Source organism: Papaver somniferum, chromosome 1 (genome assembly GCF_003573695.1).
Source record: "Papaver somniferum cultivar HN1 chromosome 1, ASM357369v1, whole genome shotgun sequence".
Lineage (NCBI taxonomy): Eukaryota > Viridiplantae > Streptophyta > Magnoliopsida > Ranunculales > Papaveraceae > Papaver > Papaver somniferum.
This window is the reverse complement of record NC_039358.1, coordinates 42,688,105-42,706,128: the sequence shown is the minus strand read 5'-3', so window position 1 is coordinate 42,706,128 and position 18,024 is coordinate 42,688,105. Positions and strand designations below refer to the sequence as shown.

Sequence of the window (18,024 nt, the reverse complement as noted above, 5' to 3'; positions counted from 1 at the left end):
TTTCTTCCACAATCGGAAGATAATATGAAACTGGAAGAAGAAGAGTTGAAATGAGTAGAATTGTTTTTGATTTGGTTTTTATACAGTTTTACCAGAAGGGCATTTATATAACTTCAATCTCATATAGGGTACCCTTAACTAGAGTCTTTGGCTGGATATAAATTGATGACCCCTACCCCTAAAAACGCCAGGTTTATAACCATTAATGATAAACAACCATAGTTCACCACCACAATCATTAATAGATCCAATCATTCATCTCTATACATCATAGAAATTGACTTTTGACTGTAGTAGTGTCATCAAATCCATCATCATATCCAGCTCCAGCTATACTAAAAACCCAACACTACTACTGCAGCAGCAGCACTAGCAGAAAGACAGAGACAAGATTGTAGACAACCAAGCACCCCTTTTAACATCTTCCCCCCACCATTAAACTAATAAAGAAACAATCTTGTCTTACATTACTAAACTCTAGTATACCCATGAGAATCAGCACCATTATTACAATCAAACGCTCCTTCTTATTCTTCTTTTGAGACCAACAAGAATCCAATTTTCTTTCGATTAACCCTAGAAAAGTTGCAGCTTCAAATCAATACAATTTCCCAGATGCTACCATCTCTTTTGGTCTGTTCAATGCTGCAGTTGAAAACCTTGATTTCTTCTTGAGAAAAAACCCTAATTCCAGTATCAATCAATCGTTATCAAGAAAATGTCGAAAAAAGCATCGGTCTTGAGTAAAAAACGTCAGGGTTTATTACATCATAGAACATCATGGTGTTGTTCTTTTACTAATCCACCTAAAAGTCCTGAGAATTTATCTTCTTTTCAGCAATCTAAATTGATTCATCAGAAATTTGGGGGTGGTGGGGGTGGTGCTGCTGCTGCTGCTGGAGGTGGGGTTGCGAAGAATTCTTCTTTGGGTAAAAGAATGGATCCTCGGCGGATTTTGTCACCGGGAAGGGTTTCTCCGATTAACTCTGATAATACTTTGACTGAAGAAAATGATGTTAGGGTTGAGACTGTGGAGACTTGTTCTGTAATTGGATCTCCTTTGCCTGAGAAGTCGCCGGAGAGAGTTGTAGAAGAGGATGAAGAAGTTGTTGTTGGTGTTGTTTCTAATGAGAAGTATGATGTTAGGTTAAATTTGAAAGGAAGAGATGGGAGTAGTTTGGTGTTGGAATTAGATTCTAAGGTTTTGAGTGAAAATAGTTCAGTTTTTGCTAATTTGATTGCTGATTGTCATAAGAATTCTGGGGGTGTGGCGAATTTGTGTAGAATTGAGGTTCATGAGGTTGACAATTTGAGGGTTTATCATCAGACTATTGAGCTTATGTTTGCTGATGATATTATGAAGAGTTTTGTTCAAATGGGTGTTTCGAAATCAATTGATGCACTTGAGGTTAGTTTTTGGTGTTCATTTCTTGAGTTCAGTTTCCATTCCATATACTATTTTGATTACATGATAAATGTTAGCTATTTCGAAGCTTTGCAAATTAATTTTATTCGATTGTTGCTCTGCTTAATAATGAACTAGAAATGTTAGTGATTATGAAGAAAATAGGCACACTGTATTTGGCAAGTTCTGCCGAGATGATTTCTGAAGTTGAACCTATGAGAAATGTTGGTGCATTAGGCTTACCCATTGGGTGAACACTATTTCGAGTGTGCTTAATAGTCAAAAGCTTATAAAGTAGATGACTGTCAGTTGCACAAAGAAACCCAATTATGATGAATCGTGTTTGATCTTGATATGCCTTTTTTTAATGCGTAATTATGGGTGTCATTAGATTTGCTGTCTATCAAAAACTGATATAAGGATTCTTTCCAATGTCTGCGCACCTAGCACAATTCTAATCTTAGGCCAGGGAAGTTAGATAGCATAGGATTTGTATCCCTGCTGTAAATCTTAGAAGCTATCTAACTCTGTACCTTTAAGCTAGTTTTTATGATCTGTGCTTAACTTAATTACTGCTTACAACCCGTTGACCAATCTCTTTGGACTTGGAATCAACAGTAGTCCATGTGCCATTTATTTAGAGCATGCGCTCCTCTTCAATTGTTCTCTTGATAACGAAAACATGAAAGAGCATGTAACTGTGTAAGCATTGAAAATACCAAATAAGAACTGTGCAGCTGTGCTTGGATATAAGCCAGTAGATTACATAAATAATAAATTAGGATTTGTTCGGTAAGGTATTGGGAATGAAAAACAATGCTATTTATTGTCACCAATCAGAAGCATGACAAACAGAGAAACTAGATATAGGAGTAGCACTATTGTACCAGAGAACATTCACTTTGGCATCATCAATACCAAGCTTTGACACATAACAGAAATAATAGTATCTCTCTGTTTTGTTCTTGGATAGACCTGCATCAATACAATAATTGGACCACAGAAAAGGGTATAACATTTTTACTCATTTCTGGTTAAGAAGCATAACCAGAAAATAATTGAAGTTATGATTCTAGCTTGGTGAGATTTGAGCAAATATATGAACAAAATAATGCATTCATACTTTGATTGCAATTGTGAGCATTGATGCACTGATCCATGGTCGTTACTAAACGTTTTTTGTAGTATTTTTCTGCGAAGTAAGCTGTTAACCACAATCAAACATTTTTTTGAAAACTTCCACTAATGCAATCTGATAAATCAAAAGACTAGGTTTGGTGAGGCATGATCAGAATTTGTATTCCTGTGATCTCCAATAGTTGGGTAATAAGCAGGTCAGGTACAGCAGTAAGGCTGTTTATGGCGTCCCATGAGAATTTGCATGACGCAGAATGTGAAAATTAAATGGTGTGTGCCTATGGTAGATTTTGAAGGTAGTTCCCATTTTGGCATATAAGAGGTCATAGAGCTGTGGTTTTTGGCGCCACATCATGGTCATGTAAATTTTGACTAGTACCTTAACTACAACGAGAAATCAAATCTGTTAAACTGGGAAGTCAGTGTGTGTTATATGTATTTGTTCATCAACTCAGTAAGGCTCATGCATAAAGTACTTGCCTTGATTTGAATCTCATGAGTACTGAATATGCGAGTTTTTCATTACTTCTATAGACTGATTATATTGAAAGCTGTCCATTAATTTGGTTAATTCTTGATCTGCGGTTGCTGATTCTTTCGTCTGAGTAACTAATTGGTCATGTTAATGCCTATTAGGTAGCAGCAGGAATCATGTTTACTAGGGGTGTATTATCATGTTTGAAGTACCTTGAAGCTGTTCCCTGGAGTGAGGATGAAGAGGAGAAACTGAAGAGCCTTTTTACCAGATATACATTTGACAAAAAAACAACTGAAGATGTATTGGGAAGACTATATCCAGGAGAAGAGTCCACCAACTCCCAACCTTATATAGCTGTCCAGCTCATTAATTCAGTTACAGGTTGTACCAATTTCAGTTCATCAAGGCGAGAGCTCAAGTCCTTAGTGAAGGGCCTCTTATCGAAGAGCTCAGTTTATGTAAAAGACCTAACTGCTCTCAAAAAGGAGGATCTTTATCAAATTTGTCAGTCTTGTCTGAATTCACTGGTTGAAGTTTTCAAGGAGGCCGCTGATTCTGTTGTACATGAGGAAGGAGGTTCATCAAGTAAAGCGGGAACTTCTACACAGCCTTTCATAGAGCGAATCTCAGTGCAAGTTGATAACATCAAGTGGCTATTTGAGATTTTGGGGGAACAACAAATGGCCGAAGAGTTCGTCAATCTTTGGGCAGAACAGGAAGCTTTACTGGCAATGCATAAAATTGTTTCACCGATGGTCAGGTATGAAGTTAGTCGGATTTCAGCGTCAGTGTTCATTGCACTTGGGAAAGGTATGCTGCTTTGTCCGTCAGAGTCTAGATGTGGTGTTTTCCAGTCGTGGTTTAGGCCAATGTTGTCAGACTATGGTTGGTTACAGAGATGCAAGAAAGGACTAGATGTAAAAGTTTTGGAGGAATCCATGGGGCAGGCACTTCTTATGCTACCAATGAAACATCAACATGTGTTCTTCATGGAGTGGTTTGAATCTTATTCTAAGCATGGAGCTGAGTGTCCTACTCTGAGTTCCGCCTTCCAAATTTGGTGGCGTCGGTCTTTTTTAAGAGGCTCCAAATCTTCTCATACTATTGAACTAGAAGCACCAGAATCATGATAGCTACCTCTCCCTCATTCTTCTCTCTTATTTCTCTAGTCTTTGCGATTTGTAATGTTGTACAACTAGTATAGTTAGTTTTCTGGTTTCTGTATCTGGCATTATGCTCAATTTTACTGATCTGTGCAGAATTGGAAGAAAGAAAAAAAAGTTTGTCATAAGATTGAGTTCAGTTAGCATTTGTGAATTGAATAAACTGCACACTTGATCAAAATGAACACATGAGTTTCTTAACCTACACCCATCCTATGTTGTAAAAGGCGAGCGCCTGGGGAAAAAAGCTCCCAGGCACCAAACCATGACGAACTTTTTTTTTTCCTGGGCGCCTTAAGCGCTAGGCGAGGCGATGGGCTTGGCGCCTCGCCTTTACAACATAGCACCCATCTGTAGGACTTGCATTCTATAGCGAGTATCGGTTGCAGTTAAATCTTCTGTAATATGCTTCAACATGTCAAATCAGAAGAGAAACAAACTACTTTTATTTCAATAGGTTTACTAGATTTCAATTGTATACAACTTCTGAATGAGGCAGATAGGCAATTGAACAATTATCTAGCCCTACTACAAGCATACAACAACAAGGCCTGAGCTAAGCAGTGCAAGCTGCTATTACTATGCAAGGTTTTCCTGTGTTTCTACTGGAGTGTTTTCGAGCTACTAAACTCCCAGCTTATTGTTGAAGGGAAAACTCGATGGATGTCGCGTAATGCTTGCTTTCTCATTGGCAGCCACTCCACCTGGCCCAATCCACAAACTGCATGCCTGCATAAACATTGTTTGCAAATCGAACACCAACAGTAAATGCCAATGCTACTGGAGGGACTCGCTTTCCAACAGGGGATGTTTCGACCAGTCGTTCCAGTAAGTTTACAACCTGGTATCGGGTATTGGATGAAACTGCCAGAAATACACCCCAAAGAGCTGCACTTTTGATTAGAGGTGGCACATGGATATCTTCTTCTGATTTCTTAATGCTCCGTTTAGTTGTCATGATAAAGTTTGCAATGCCTTGCCCAACCAGACCGCATCCAAAACCAACAGCTCCATACATAAGACCCTTGTAGAAGTATGTTGCAATCCGTTGCTGAACTGAGAACCGACACCCTGGCCTTTCAACCTCGAACACGCTGCTAGGTAAAGCTGCATAAGCATGCTGCATCCGTCCAAATAATCCTTGTGAAGCAGACGACGCTTGCCCAATGCGGACGTAGGGCGCTAGCATACCTACAAGAGCGATATTAACAACAACGCCAACCAATAGATCTGCAACATACAACTCAAATTCTGCCCAAAAGTCTTTGCCCCTCTTTTGAACTTCAGCAAAGGTTGCACAGCAAGAATCAATAACTATCTCAGTTCCAACTTTAAATAGAAAAGCAGGATCAGCAAGCATTCTGTTCCGCAGCATGGCACACGACCTCATTAGAAAACCCAGTAGCCAACCTGATCCCTGCATATCCAAGTAACGAAGAAGAAGAACTTCGCGAATCCCAACAATTTTTGCAGCCTCTAACATATCTGCAGGAAGACTTGCACCCCTTCTTTCCACTTCCTTGATCACCTCCTCAAACTTCATAATTGGTCCAAACTCCTCTTCTTCTCTATCATTCTCTTCATTCTCACCACCACCCCCACCACCATTTCCTCCTCCAGCTTTCCCATTACCATCACCACCATTTCCATTATCAACAACTTGATTCACCTCAACACCCTCCGAATCATCAATCTCCTTCACAATCACACCCTCCTTTCCTTCCTCTTTCGAAATCGCAACCACAGGTGATGATTCACTAGATTCTGACCCCGTATTCTGCTGCAATGAATTCCAAATCCTAAACCCCTCATGTTTCTCTTTTCTCTCAATATACCTACCATTCTTACTGGTACTGAATAAAGCAACCTCATTTACTGAATTCCCCAACGCCCCATTTCTCAAACTCCCAAATGCCCCAACTTTAACAATCAATTGAGGTGTTCTGCTCTGTTTCACTGAATCAAACTTACCTCCAAAACCCCCTGATACTCCAATCCTCTGTGAACAAATCGCCATATCTGTTAGGTTTAGTCGGCAAATTAAGTGTCTTTTAAGAATGAAAGCAAACCCTAATCTGATCAAATCAAATCAAATCAAATCAAAATAAATAAAATTGAAGAAAGGGTAATCAAACTTATTCTTCTTCTTTTTTCTTATTCTGGTTAGGGTTTTGTTAACGGCTTATAAAGATTGTTTGTTTGGACGTCAAACTAATCTTTCACCTCAATGTTAACGTGAGTTAACCAAACCCCCCTATTAGATATTTTTGTTGAAATTTTGAAGGACCAAAACATGAGACCCCTACCCTAGGACTATAATGTCCTATCAAATTTGGGGTTACAGCCTCCAAATTCTCTGGTTTTTGTAATTTGACGAAGAAAGACAAGTTTGAAGAGACAACCAGTATTAAAATTGCAAATGTGATTAATTAGAATGATTCAAAGAAGAACATAATAATCAGATCAGTGTTGAATTCCAGTTCAGAATCAGCAGAACTGTGTTATACTAATACTAAGAATACAGACAGAGGGACTATATTCAACAAAACTCAATCTGAATCATCGTTTTCGTTTCCATTGAATGTACCCATCTCCTTTTCGCACCCATCGGTTCCAAATACTGTAAACCCAAATTTGGAATTCCCATGGTATTTAAAATAAAAGTAATCACCAAATTCCAGAGGGTAATCTTCGACGAATTCATTCCAACCTTCTTTGAACATCAGATCACCTTCTTCGGATGTAACCATTTTCACAATCCAACATCTACCGGACCGGCGGGAGTTTCTTCTGAGAATGGTTTCAGCTGATACTGCCATCCCGTTAAAGAAATTTCTAGGAATTTTCTGTATCCAAAAAAAAAAACAAAAATAAATGAATCGCTTTTATGAGAAAAAGGAAACAGAAATTATTAGGAAAGACTTACAGCAGAGAAGGTGATGAGATAACTTACGAGTTGATGAGTGGAATCAGGAGTAATTTTGGCTACAAATGAAGGCCATTCAACTTCTTGATAAACCATTTTGGAAAATGATGAAGAAAGTTTACTCCTTTTTCTATGAACAGAGAGAAAAGTAATTAGGGCTGTCAATGGAATGGAAGAATATCCGTCGAATATCTGGATATCCGATATCCGACAGGTTAAGAACTATCGGATATTCGATATCCGAGAATATCCTATAGGATATCAAAATCAGATATCGATATCCGATAGGTTAAGCTATCGGATAACGGATATTTATCCGATAATATCCGTTAGTAACAAAAAAATCTGTAAAGGTGAAATTATTCTCATACTGTCATACATAAAACTTGGAAACAGTACTCATAAGATGGCATCTGAATTGTCTTCATCTGAATGTAAGTCTCTTACTCACACACATACATGAAAAGAAGCACAAGCAAATGCTAAAGAAAGTAAAAACTTAACAGATATTCAAACAGGGTCTCTCTTGTCTTCATTCGTCTTCGGTTTCCAAAATTTCCATATCTGCATTATAACAATTAACAAGTCAACATTCAGATAGAATAAGATACACAACAATTGTCTAAGTAGTAATAATAGGAACTGTGCACTGAGTTTAAGAAGAAAAAAATGTTTACCTTCATCACAAATGAAATCTGGCAACCAATCGCTTAAGCATAACAATGCTTCAACAACCTCTGGATCTAATGAAGCTCTGTGTGTTGTAAGCACTCTACCACCTGCACTGAACATTGATTCGGATGCCACACTGGTGACTGGGATAGCCAAGACATCTCTTGCCATCTTTGCAAGAGTTGGGTACTTAGGTGCATTTAGCTTCCACCAACTCAAGATTTCAAATAAATACTCATCTTTTGGTGAGCCTTTGCTAAGCATTGGTTCTTCTAAATACTTGTCCAACTCAGATTTCTGCACCTCAAAGTCAATGTTCTCCATCACAAACTCAACATATTCAGGATCACATAATTCATCTGGATTGTCTGAATCCATCACACTTGAGCTAGAGACAGAGCTGCGGCCACCAAAATAGTGTTCATCTGCATTTGAGTTTTGTGAATCATACGCATTGAAAAGAGATGTCAATTGTTCTTTGAATTTGTTATACTCAACTGCATAGCCAGTTCCATACAACTTCTTATAACGAAACTCTACCCATCTTGCCTTGTATCTAGGATCTAACACAACACCGATGCCCATAACCAAATTACTTTCGAGCCAATACGCATCGAACTTCTCTCTCATCTTCAACCCCATTTGTCTGATATACTCATAATCACTGCCTTCCCATTGTTTGATGCACTTGTGAACTTCATAGACCCCATTATAGTACAGATTTGCAGTTGGATACTTCATCCCTGCAAACCTGGTAGAAACATCATTAAACACCTCTAAACACCTACAAATAACTACCCCTTGTTCCCACTCATCTTCACTTGGTATACAGTCGAATTCATGATCAAGGACAGCTAATCTTTCAAACCCTTTTCTCACCCCGATTGCATTCTTAAGCATAACAAAAACTGAGTTACATCGAGTGTCCACGTCTAGACTAACTGCCTTTCCAGACAACCTAACCTGTGACATAGCCAATTCAAACCTCTCTTTCCTAGCTTGTGAAGCTTTAACATACTTAACACAATCTCTAATTGATTGCACAAACTTAGCAGCAACTTTCATACCATCTAGGACAACCAAATGAAGAATGTGGTTGGCACACCTCATGTGAAACAATTCCCCATCAAGAACTAGACAATTCTTACTCTTTAGCCACGAAATCAAGTTTCTCATCATAACACCATTGGCAACAGCATTATCAGCAGTTAAAGCAAGGAATTTCCTATCTATGTTCCATTCAAGAGTACAAGTTTTGATACATTCTGTGAGAACATCTCCTGTGTGTGGTGATGGCACTACAATATAAGCTAATGTTTTCTTAACCAAATTCCATTCATCATCTATGTAGTGGCATGTCACACAACAATACCCATCTTTAGTATGCTTAGCAGTCCACATATCATTTGTAAGACTACATCTAGAAGTCAACTTATCCAATACTAACTGTAATTCTTGTTTTTGTTCATGAAAAAACTTCATCAAATCACTTCTAGTTGTGTTTCTACTCATGATCTTAGCAGCAGGGTTCAAATACTTGCAATACATTCTAAAGTAAAAATGTTGAGCCATGTTCAGAGGGTAATCATGCTTAGCAATCATTTTAATCATGTATTCCCTAGAAATAGCAGGATCATACTTCCAATTAGCTAGTTTTAAAGCTTTGTTACCTGCTGTTTTCAGTGAAGTAGCAATCTGTTGTTGTCCAGCCTTGTTCTGTGGTCTGTCTCGGCAAACCTTTAGATGATTAGACAACCTTGTAGTACCACTGAGACTACCAGCATCAACTATCTTCTTGCAATGATGGCATGTACCTAGTACAACAGCTTCCCTCGCATTCTTTTTACTGTTGTATCTTACTTTACAGTCCCTTTCAAATTCATCCCACACTGGTGACCTTGTTGATCTAAGCTTTTTCTTCAGAGCAGTTATCAGTGGATCCTCACCAGCTTCTCTATCTTCATCACCTGAGCCACCTGTATGAGAGCTTGGCATGTTGATGTTATCATCAGTTGGGTTTTCTTCTGGTTCTGTTGAGCCAATTGTTGAAGCTTGAACACTTTGTGATTGTGAACCATCCCTAGAAATGATAGCATTTGATGTAGTTTGAGGCAAAGGGGTTGACTTTGAGGTTGCAACTGTCTTTCCCTTGGCTGGTTTTTTAAACATTTTTGCAATTTCCTGTATTGAAATGTAGATGCCCATAGGGTGAGAAGGATATTGTATCATAAGCTAGAAGGCAGTGGAAGGACACAAGAAATAAAACAGTAAGTTACAAAAGATATTTTCACTATAGCTAACTAGAAGTAAAAGCTACTAAGCTAGATTTCTGTATCCAGTTTCACTAATTTAATTTGAGCAGGAATCATACAAAGAGGGAAACTAAGACACATGAAACTCTCAAGCATCAATGCTACAGAGCACTAATAATACCAGCTTAAAGAAAAGACACTGAAAGCTTAGTCTTTGTTCCCCAGTCCCTAGGTCATCCAATACTATCATGTGTATGATACAACATTACCAAATCATTTTCAAGAACAGTGGTCACATAATCACATTCCCCTAATTATTCTAAAAATCTCTATGATGCATTTGCTGAACCCCTAATTCACTTTTCTCAAATCAAAAAAAAAAAGGGAAAATCATACAATAATCGATCTAAACTACTAAAAACCCTATATCCATCCAACATCTAAAATTCAAAAACCAAAAATTAGAAGAAAACTCACATCAAAAGATATTCATCAGTTTCCCTATTTCCATAAAACTTTCATAAACTTTCATAATCTCAGATTGTTAGGCCTCATATTCTTATTTAAGAATAAACCCATCTCAAATCTTTCTCTAATTTCATCATACCCTAAATTTTTTTGCAAGACAGAAACCACAAATCCCTAATTTCATGAAAATCGAACACAAAAATCGAATATGGAAATAGAAGTACCTGATTGAGCGGGTGAGTGATTGTCTGATTGATAAGCAAAGCAACTGAGTGAGTGATTGATCGAGAGAGACAGAGAGTGATCGATTGAGAACTGAGAAGAGAAGAGAAGGAAAAAAAGAAAACGAAAAAAATGACTCGGTTCTCGACTGAATCCACTCAATCCAGGCAGTGATAATCGATTAATAGATGAAATTACAATTATACCCCTAATTCTATCGGATATCGGATGTTAACCAAACGGATATAGCCTAATCCGATATAGATAGGTTAAGGAAGAAATATCCGATAATTTTTTTTTATCCGATATCCGATAAAACGGATAAAATCCTATAGGATCTTGAATAATCGGAAACGGATTCCGGATATCGGACATATATTGACAGGCCTAGTCCTGCAGCTGAAGGTACCACTGTTGTTGTTGGCTGTTGCTTCTCTTGAATGACCGCTAATAGATTGTCAGACTGGACCAGGAAGTCGAGCTAACTCAATTCAATAGGTTGCAGAGGAGTTAGGATAGGTACAAAATTCACAATTGTGATGCCTCTAGACATCAAAGCACCCGTGGCCTAATGGATAAGGCGTCTGACTTCTAATCAGGCGATTGTGGGTTCGAGTCCCACCGGGTGTGCATAAACTTATGTTCTTTTTTTTCTCCCCCTTGCAAGAAGGGCCTCTTTCAAGCTTCTACCTCAGTTATAAGCATTTTAACAAGCCAGGATGTTCCATATCGACTGTAGAAAATCTACACAGGAACATTTTAAATCGGGTGTAGTGGCATAAAACCACACGCTACATCCAATGGTATAGAAGATGAATTAAAACTAAGTAAAGATGCTCAACAAACATAGACACAAAGATATACGTGGTTCGGTATGATTACCTACGTCCACGGGGTGAAAGGATGAATGTTATTATTTCTTTTCTTTGATTACAAGGTGTTCGCTCCTTCTCAAATGGTGTAACTCTCAAACTCTCAAATGTAGTATCTTGTTTCTCTGTCTTTGAACCTGCCTCTCTCTCTCAACCACCCCTTGTGTTTATAGGCCAAGGTCGACATACAACAAAATTACAATGCTGGTCACATGACATCAATTTTAGTTATTCCCTATCGGACCTGCACTGCTCGCCCGACTTTCTGGTTTGACCGATAGAGTCTTGGTTTTTGATAGTTCTTCACCCGAGGCCGAGTCTTGATCGTCTGATTAACACGATGTCGCCCTTATTTCTTCTTGTTCCTTTGTTTGACCATCATCCTTCGTCTGACCGAGTGCTTTCTGATCGTTCGCCCGACCTGTCAGGAGATAAAGGTCACGTCACATCCGACAACTGTTGGGCCATCACGTCCGACCCACGTGATACCTCGCTCTTTCCGCCGTTCGGTTCTATCATGTGCTTCACCGCTCTTTTTTCTTTGGTGTATCATAGCTTAGGATCTTGCCACCTAGCCCTGTGGATTATCTACACCTACATTTATGCCCCTTCTTTCGCTCGTGTGCTTCGCACGAGGGAAAGAAAATCGTTCCATCTTCCCACGTCCTTGAGCATGCCGAGAATTCCTCCATGCAGTTCCCCACTAAACATCCCTTTATGACTTGTAACCGCTGTTGTCGGTCAAGACACTTCATCCTATAAATATCTCCCTTTATGTTCTCTTTCCTCTATTCGCCATTTTCAGAGAAACCAAGCGTTGTTCTTTCTTCTTCTTCACCTTCCTTCCTTGCTGACGCCATTAACTCCGGTGACCTTCTTATCTTCTCAGTTTTCATCTCTGTTGTTTCCGTTGGTGAGGTTTGCGACAGTCGTGGTTGGTTCCTATTTTTACTTCTCTCTTCATCAGAGTTCATATTTCTCCGTTTGCTCTCTGCCATGGCTACTTCTTCTCCGTCAATGACTGAAAAAGGTGCGCGAGTGATACCTTCTCCGAGAGCGATGTTGTCTATCTTGTTTCCTTATTTTGGCTTGAGATTCCTTCCCATCACGATTATCGTGCTATAAATTCCCTTTTTCCTGATGATTCTCCCTCTTTTTCATGTAGGGATGATAAGAGAGTCTCCAAAGACTTGTCTGATGATGAGTTTATTGAACAGTTGAAGGAAGAATTCGGTCTTCAAAACTATGAAGTGACCCTAGTCTTGGTCCAAACGGGTGTGTTGAAGAAGACCGATATCGATAAGCATGAGCAGTCGTCACTCGTGGGAAGTTATAACTTGGCCTTCGCTTTCCTCTATACAACCCTGCCAGCCCTTTCTACTATGAGGTATTGTCGCAGCTTCGTCCGTATCGGGCCTTGACTCAGTGGAATGGCAACACTTTCCGTCTGATGAATGAGTGGAGAGACCGAGGCGAGGGTCATGGATATACGGCCGATTGGTCGACCTATAAGCCTGGAGACGCTCCCGATTACACTTCTGCCAATTTTATCGTGAACTACCGGAGCGGGACAGCTACCAATGGCGACCTTGCTGGTTTTGCTGCTAGCCCTCACCGTCAGAAATCTATGCCCGAGGGTGTTGACAGATTGATGCTAGATGCTGATCCCCTTGGTAAAGGTTCTAACAAGCGTGCTCGCCACACCAATGACTCACACTGGGACCGAGTTCCACTTCTTGTTCGCGGCCAAATTTTGCATGGTAGCTTTCCTCCTCCTCAATTTCCTGCAGAGCCTTATCCATTCTGGGTGATTAACGATGATAAGGTATGTTGCTTTCTTTCCACTTTCTTTGATTCCTGCTGTATCGGCTTGGGGTACTAATTACTTTCTTGTCGTAGGTTAAGCCTCAGGGCGAGTCTACCAAATCGGCTTCTATTTCCAAGAAGAGGAGTGCTGGTACAAGGGTCGAGGAGGATCAGGGGAAGGTAACAAACATATAGATTTTATTCTAAGTACATGTACTTTCCCCTGTTTTTTGCCTTCACGTGTTCTGACGCTGAACCTTGTGCAGAAATTCCCTAGGCGCGAGGATGAAGATGTTGGAGGGTCTGATACTCGTGGTAGTGAAAGTTTGGTTCCAAGGCGTAATCCTCCTCGGGGAAAGGTGTCAAATGGCGTGGTGTTGAAAAGCTCGGACGTTGTGATCGATATCCCCGATCAAGATGATGAGGACGATATATTCGGGAACGTTCAGCTGTTTGATGAGGATGCTGGTGGCCAGAAGGAAGCGGAGGTTTATGTGGAGACTGCTGTTGTGACTCCTGTCGTGCAGTCTGGTGATCAGGGGCCGACCCAAACATCACTCCAAAAGTTGCCCCGGAAGGATGTTGGGTCTCCCTCGGGTGTTCAGACGTCCTTTACCATATCAGGACCTATTTGTGATTCGTTCGGCGCATTGCACTCTGAGGAGTTCGGCTCCTATACTGATGAGAAGATGATTGCTGCCGTGCCCCTGTATCGTGATATCGCGCCGGTCTTTGATAATTTGTTAAGTGATTTGTTTGCACTTTTCCTTTGGATGTTATCGGGCCCCACTAATCTCGTCTTGGGATGGAATTTGTAGGCGTTGAATCGGTCGAGGTTGGAGGCTACTCTCCGTCGACAGGAGATTAGGAAGTTGGAGGCTTCTCTTCAGCAGGAGAAGGAACGATCTCGTGATCTGGAGATCAAACTCTCCGATGCGCAAGGTATATTGTTTGCAATAGTTCTGTTGATTGAGTTTTTCGTACCAATGTCCTGAGTCAATTATTATTCTTCTAGCCGAAATATCTAGTATAGATCTAAACGCTTCTTCGGAGTATAGGCTTATGAAGAGAAAGTGGGATATTGAGAAAGATCTTGTGGAGAATCTTCGACAACGAATTTCCAATAAGGATGGGAAGATAGACCGACAGGAGGCCGAGATCCAGCAACTTCAAGAGGAATTGGACAGATATCGCCTGTTTGAGTATGTCCCCGAAGAGATAGATAACTTACGGGCCGCTTGGGCATCTTTCAAAGACTTGCTGGTGATAAAACGTTACTAGCCTATAATCTGGATAGTCAAAATGGTTCCCTTAGGCTTTAAAATCGAGACCTTCATGAAGATCGACGACTGATTTTGAGGGAAAAAGCTGTGGCCGAGCAGTCCAACCGAGATCTTCTTGAAAGGACCAAGGGTTTCGATAAGCTGTCCAGTGACCTAGAGTTGACCCAAGCCCAGTTATCGATGCTACAAGTGTCCTATAACCGTCAGAGGGACGAGTGGAGTGATCACAAGAAATATTGCCCTTCGAATGAGTTCAATGAACAATACTATAATGAGTTAACCTTGAAGCTTTCTAAGGCCGAGGACGAGTTGGACAAGTCCGTGGAGTCGTTAGAATCTGTATTGCCAATTCTGTCAGGTCTCTGGAGTGCATGTTGGGGAGACCTTAAGACCTAGTTAGTCTGTTGTTTTTACTCCGTATTCTGTTATGTTCCGTGTTTAATATGCTTATAATATTTTGTTGCAGCCGAGCAGGGTCATATCAAGGATCTGGAACGAGATGTGCAAAATCTCGGTCAGGAAGTGGAGCAGTGGAAGAAGGCCGAAGGTGAGGTGAAGGTTAAGCTCCATGCCGCCGAGGCGAGGTCCGACCAGCTTTCTCAGCAGATTTTGGACGAGAGAAATTCTCATCAGAGCGAGCTTGCTGAGGCGATCAAGGCCGGTGTAAACGAGTACATCGCGCAAAAGCGCCGCGAGGTTGCTCAGAGAAAGGGGGGAGCCGGTGATGTTCCACCCAGGAGTTGATCATGTCTTTTATAGTGCTGCGCCACTAATTTTCCCTTTGTCGCGGGTTGTAATTCGTTTGAACACTTGACCCATGCTTCTTTGAACAACTTCTTTGAATGAGGTGCTGCATCGCCAAGCTTGTTTTTCTTTTTTCTTTTCCTTGACAATTTTCGCCTTTATCATTGTGTTGGCGTTGTTTAATTTTATGGTTGCTATCTTGTTGTTTGTGCTTCGTATCTGCATTTTATGTCACATGCATTAGTATTAGTGCCTTTTCTGTCGAACACACTCAACAAGGAGGGTCATCGGGCCCGATGCCATGTCCCAGCCGATGTATCTCATCACTAGCTTTTAGATTCAGTGGAAGGGTTTTAGTCGTCCTAGTTCTAGGCCCGATAATCCCGAGTGGTTATCGACCAACCAACTCGGGAAAGTGGTCACGGCCATATGCGATGGGGGTAACCTTTCAGATGTAAGTAGGCTACCTAGCTGAGAAGAAATCGTATCTTAACAACCTTTGGTACCTGGCTTCCAACCACCAGTACCCTTAAGTTACCTCGGCACTTGCACACTGCCACTGCCCCGAGTATCGAATAACCAGTCGACTGTAAGTCACCTCGGCACTTCCACACTGGCTTTGCCCCGAGTACGAATGACCATTCGAGTGTAAGTCACCTCGGCACTTCCTCACTGGCTTTTACCCGAGTACGAATGACCATTCAAGTGTAATTCACCTCGGCACTTCCTCACTGGCTTTGCCCCGAGTATGAATGACCATTGGTTGCTCATGTCATATTTCCTACCCATCGCGGTTTTAAAGAAATGAATGACAAGTATGTTTACCTGTTTCCCTCGAACCCCTCATGGGTAATAGAGTTTTAGATGTTGAGCGTTCCACGGTTTTAACTCGGGTTTGCCATCTGGTTTGAGTAATCGATAAGCTCCCTCGCCAGCTTTAGACACGATTGTGTATGGTCCTCCCCACCTTGCCGCTAGTTTACCGCCCTTTTTGTCACGTTCCCAATTGGCTAGATATTTCAACACTAACTGCCCCGGTTGAAACTCTCTTGGTCGAACTCGTTTGTTGTATTCTCGTTGTAGTCTCCTTTGGTAATTCTCCATTTTTTGCAACGCCATCTCCCTTGTTTCCTCCAAGTCATCGAGCTTGGCCAATATTAGATCTGCCGATATGTTTCGCCTCTAGGCTTCAGTTCTTGTGGTGGGTATCATTGCTTCAGTTGGTAATATCGCGTCGGTTCCATAATTCAGCATGAAAGGTGATATCCCCGTTGCTTCCCTTCGAGTGGTTCGATAGGCCCATAAAACATTGTAGAGTTCTTCGCACCAATAACCGTATTCCACATCTAATTTTTTCTTCATATTGTCGGTGATAGTTTTGTTTGTGATCTCGTCCTTCCTATTACTTTGAGGGTATATGGGGCTAGCCTTGCTTTTTCTGATATTGTAGGTGTTAAATAGTAGGTCGATGTTTTCTCCCTGGAGTTGTTTTCCATTATCCGATACGATGGCCGCCGGTACTCCGAAACGACATACGATGTGCTCCCAAATGAACCTGAAGACTTCCTTGTCACGGATAAGTCTCAGTGGTGCCGCCTCCACCCATTTAGTGAAGTAATACGTCGCTACTATTAAGTATTTTCTCTACCCCGATCCCACATGTAATGGTCCCACGATATCGATCCCCCACTTTACGAAGGGTCAGGGGTGACAATCTAAATGCTAAATGGCTGAATACCTTCTCTATTCATTTCATTCTGTATAAATAAGATCATTGTACAGCCTATAACAGGCAACAAAATATAGAACTAATGCTATATACTATTTGGCTAACTATTCTAAGTAATATATACAATTACATGCAAAGAAGAATAATCCTAATTTGAGCCACAATATATCTGCAAAGAATCCTGAATTAACTGCCAGTGATATCCCCCCTCAAATTGATGCTGGATGATTGTGAAGCATCAATTTGTCAACCAAGAACTGATGACGTTTTCTTGAAAGAGCCTTCGTGAAAACATCAGCTGTTTGAAGAGAAGTATTGATATGAGGAAGTGAAATAACACGACTATCATATGCATCACGAATAGAATGACAATCCACTTCAATGTGTTTTGTACGTTCATGAAATACTGTATTTGCGACAATTTGGATGGCACTGGTATTATCTGCATGAAGTTGAGTAGGCTCGGCTTGAGAGAAGCCAAGTTCACCCAAGAGACCACGAAGACAAATAATTTCTGAGCATGCAGAGGACATAGCACGATACTCAGACTCAGTTGAAGATTTAGATATTCGTTGCTGCTTTTTGCTCTTCCATGATACAAGAGAGTCAACAAGAAACATACACCAGCCGGTAATAGAACGTCGAGTATCTGAACAACCAGCCCAGTCTGCATCACTATATGCATCTAAACGAATGGAAGTACCCACAGGAAAGAAGAGACCTTTATCAGAAGTGCCTTGCAAATAGCGAATAATGCGACGAACAACAGCTAGATGGATGTGTGTAGGTGCTTGCATAAATTGACTAACTTGTTGAACAGCAAATGAAATATCTGGCCTTGTAATCGTCAAATAATTGAGGCTTCCC

At 40.7% G+C, this 18,024-nt stretch overlaps 3 protein-coding genes and 1 non-coding gene across 4 annotated transcripts; 2 read left to right on the top strand and 2 right to left on the bottom strand.

Moving 5' to 3' along the window:
* The first annotated feature begins 309 nt into the window (after positions 1–309).
* On the top strand, positions 310–4,341 carry LOC113284318 (BTB/POZ domain-containing protein At2g13690-like). The gene is made up of 2 exons (XM_026533759.1): positions 310–1,408; positions 3,179–4,341. Exons 1-2 carry the CDS (start codon positions 719–721, stop codon positions 4,148–4,150), a joined length of 1,662 nt encoding a protein of 553 aa, XP_026389544.1. The 5' UTR covers positions 310–718; the 3' UTR covers positions 4,151–4,341.
* Positions 4,342–4,608: 267 nt separating this feature from the next.
* Positions 4,609–6,346, bottom strand: LOC113284301 (protein RETICULATA, chloroplastic-like). The gene has a single exon (XM_026533740.1). It carries the CDS (start codon positions 6,198–6,200, stop codon positions 4,869–4,871), a length of 1,332 nt encoding a protein of 443 aa, XP_026389525.1. The 5' UTR covers positions 6,201–6,346; the 3' UTR covers positions 4,609–4,868.
* Positions 6,347–6,474: 128 nt separating this feature from the next.
* Positions 6,475–7,290, bottom strand: LOC113284310 (putative B3 domain-containing protein At5g66980). Its single transcript, XM_026533751.1, has 2 exons — positions 7,137–7,290; positions 6,475–7,029 (listed from the first exon to the last, which is right to left on the bottom strand). The coding sequence occupies exons 1-2, from the start codon at positions 7,203–7,205 to the stop codon at positions 6,733–6,735; spliced, it is 366 nt and encodes a 121-aa protein (XP_026389536.1). The 5' UTR covers positions 7,206–7,290; the 3' UTR covers positions 6,475–6,732.
* A 3,990-nt stretch (positions 7,291–11,280) lies between these two features.
* On the top strand, positions 11,281–11,353 carry TRNAR-UCU. The gene has a single exon. It is a non-coding gene; the product is annotated as a tRNA-Arg (tRNA).
* The last annotated feature ends 6,671 nt before the right edge of the window (positions 11,354–18,024 follow it).

Coding starts and splice junctions, on each gene's coding strand:
- LOC113284318 (XM_026533759.1), top strand. CDS start 719: ATGTCGAAAAAAGCATCGGTCTTGAGTAAAAAACGTCAGGGTTTATTA. Junction 1,409..3,178: donor AATCAATTGATGCACTTGAG/GTTAGTTTTTGG, acceptor AATGCCTATTAG/GTAGCAGCAGGAATCATGTT.
- LOC113284310 (XM_026533751.1), bottom strand. CDS start 7,205: ATGGTTTATCAAGAAGTTGAATGGCCTTCATTTGTAGCCAAAATTACT. Junction 7,030..7,136: donor CTGATTCCACTCATCAACTC/GTAAGTTATCTC, acceptor TTTTGGATACAG/AAAATTCCTAGAAATTTCTT.
- LOC113284301 (XM_026533740.1), bottom strand. CDS start 6,200: ATGGCGATTTGTTCACAGAGGATTGGAGTATCAGGGGGTTTTGGAGGT.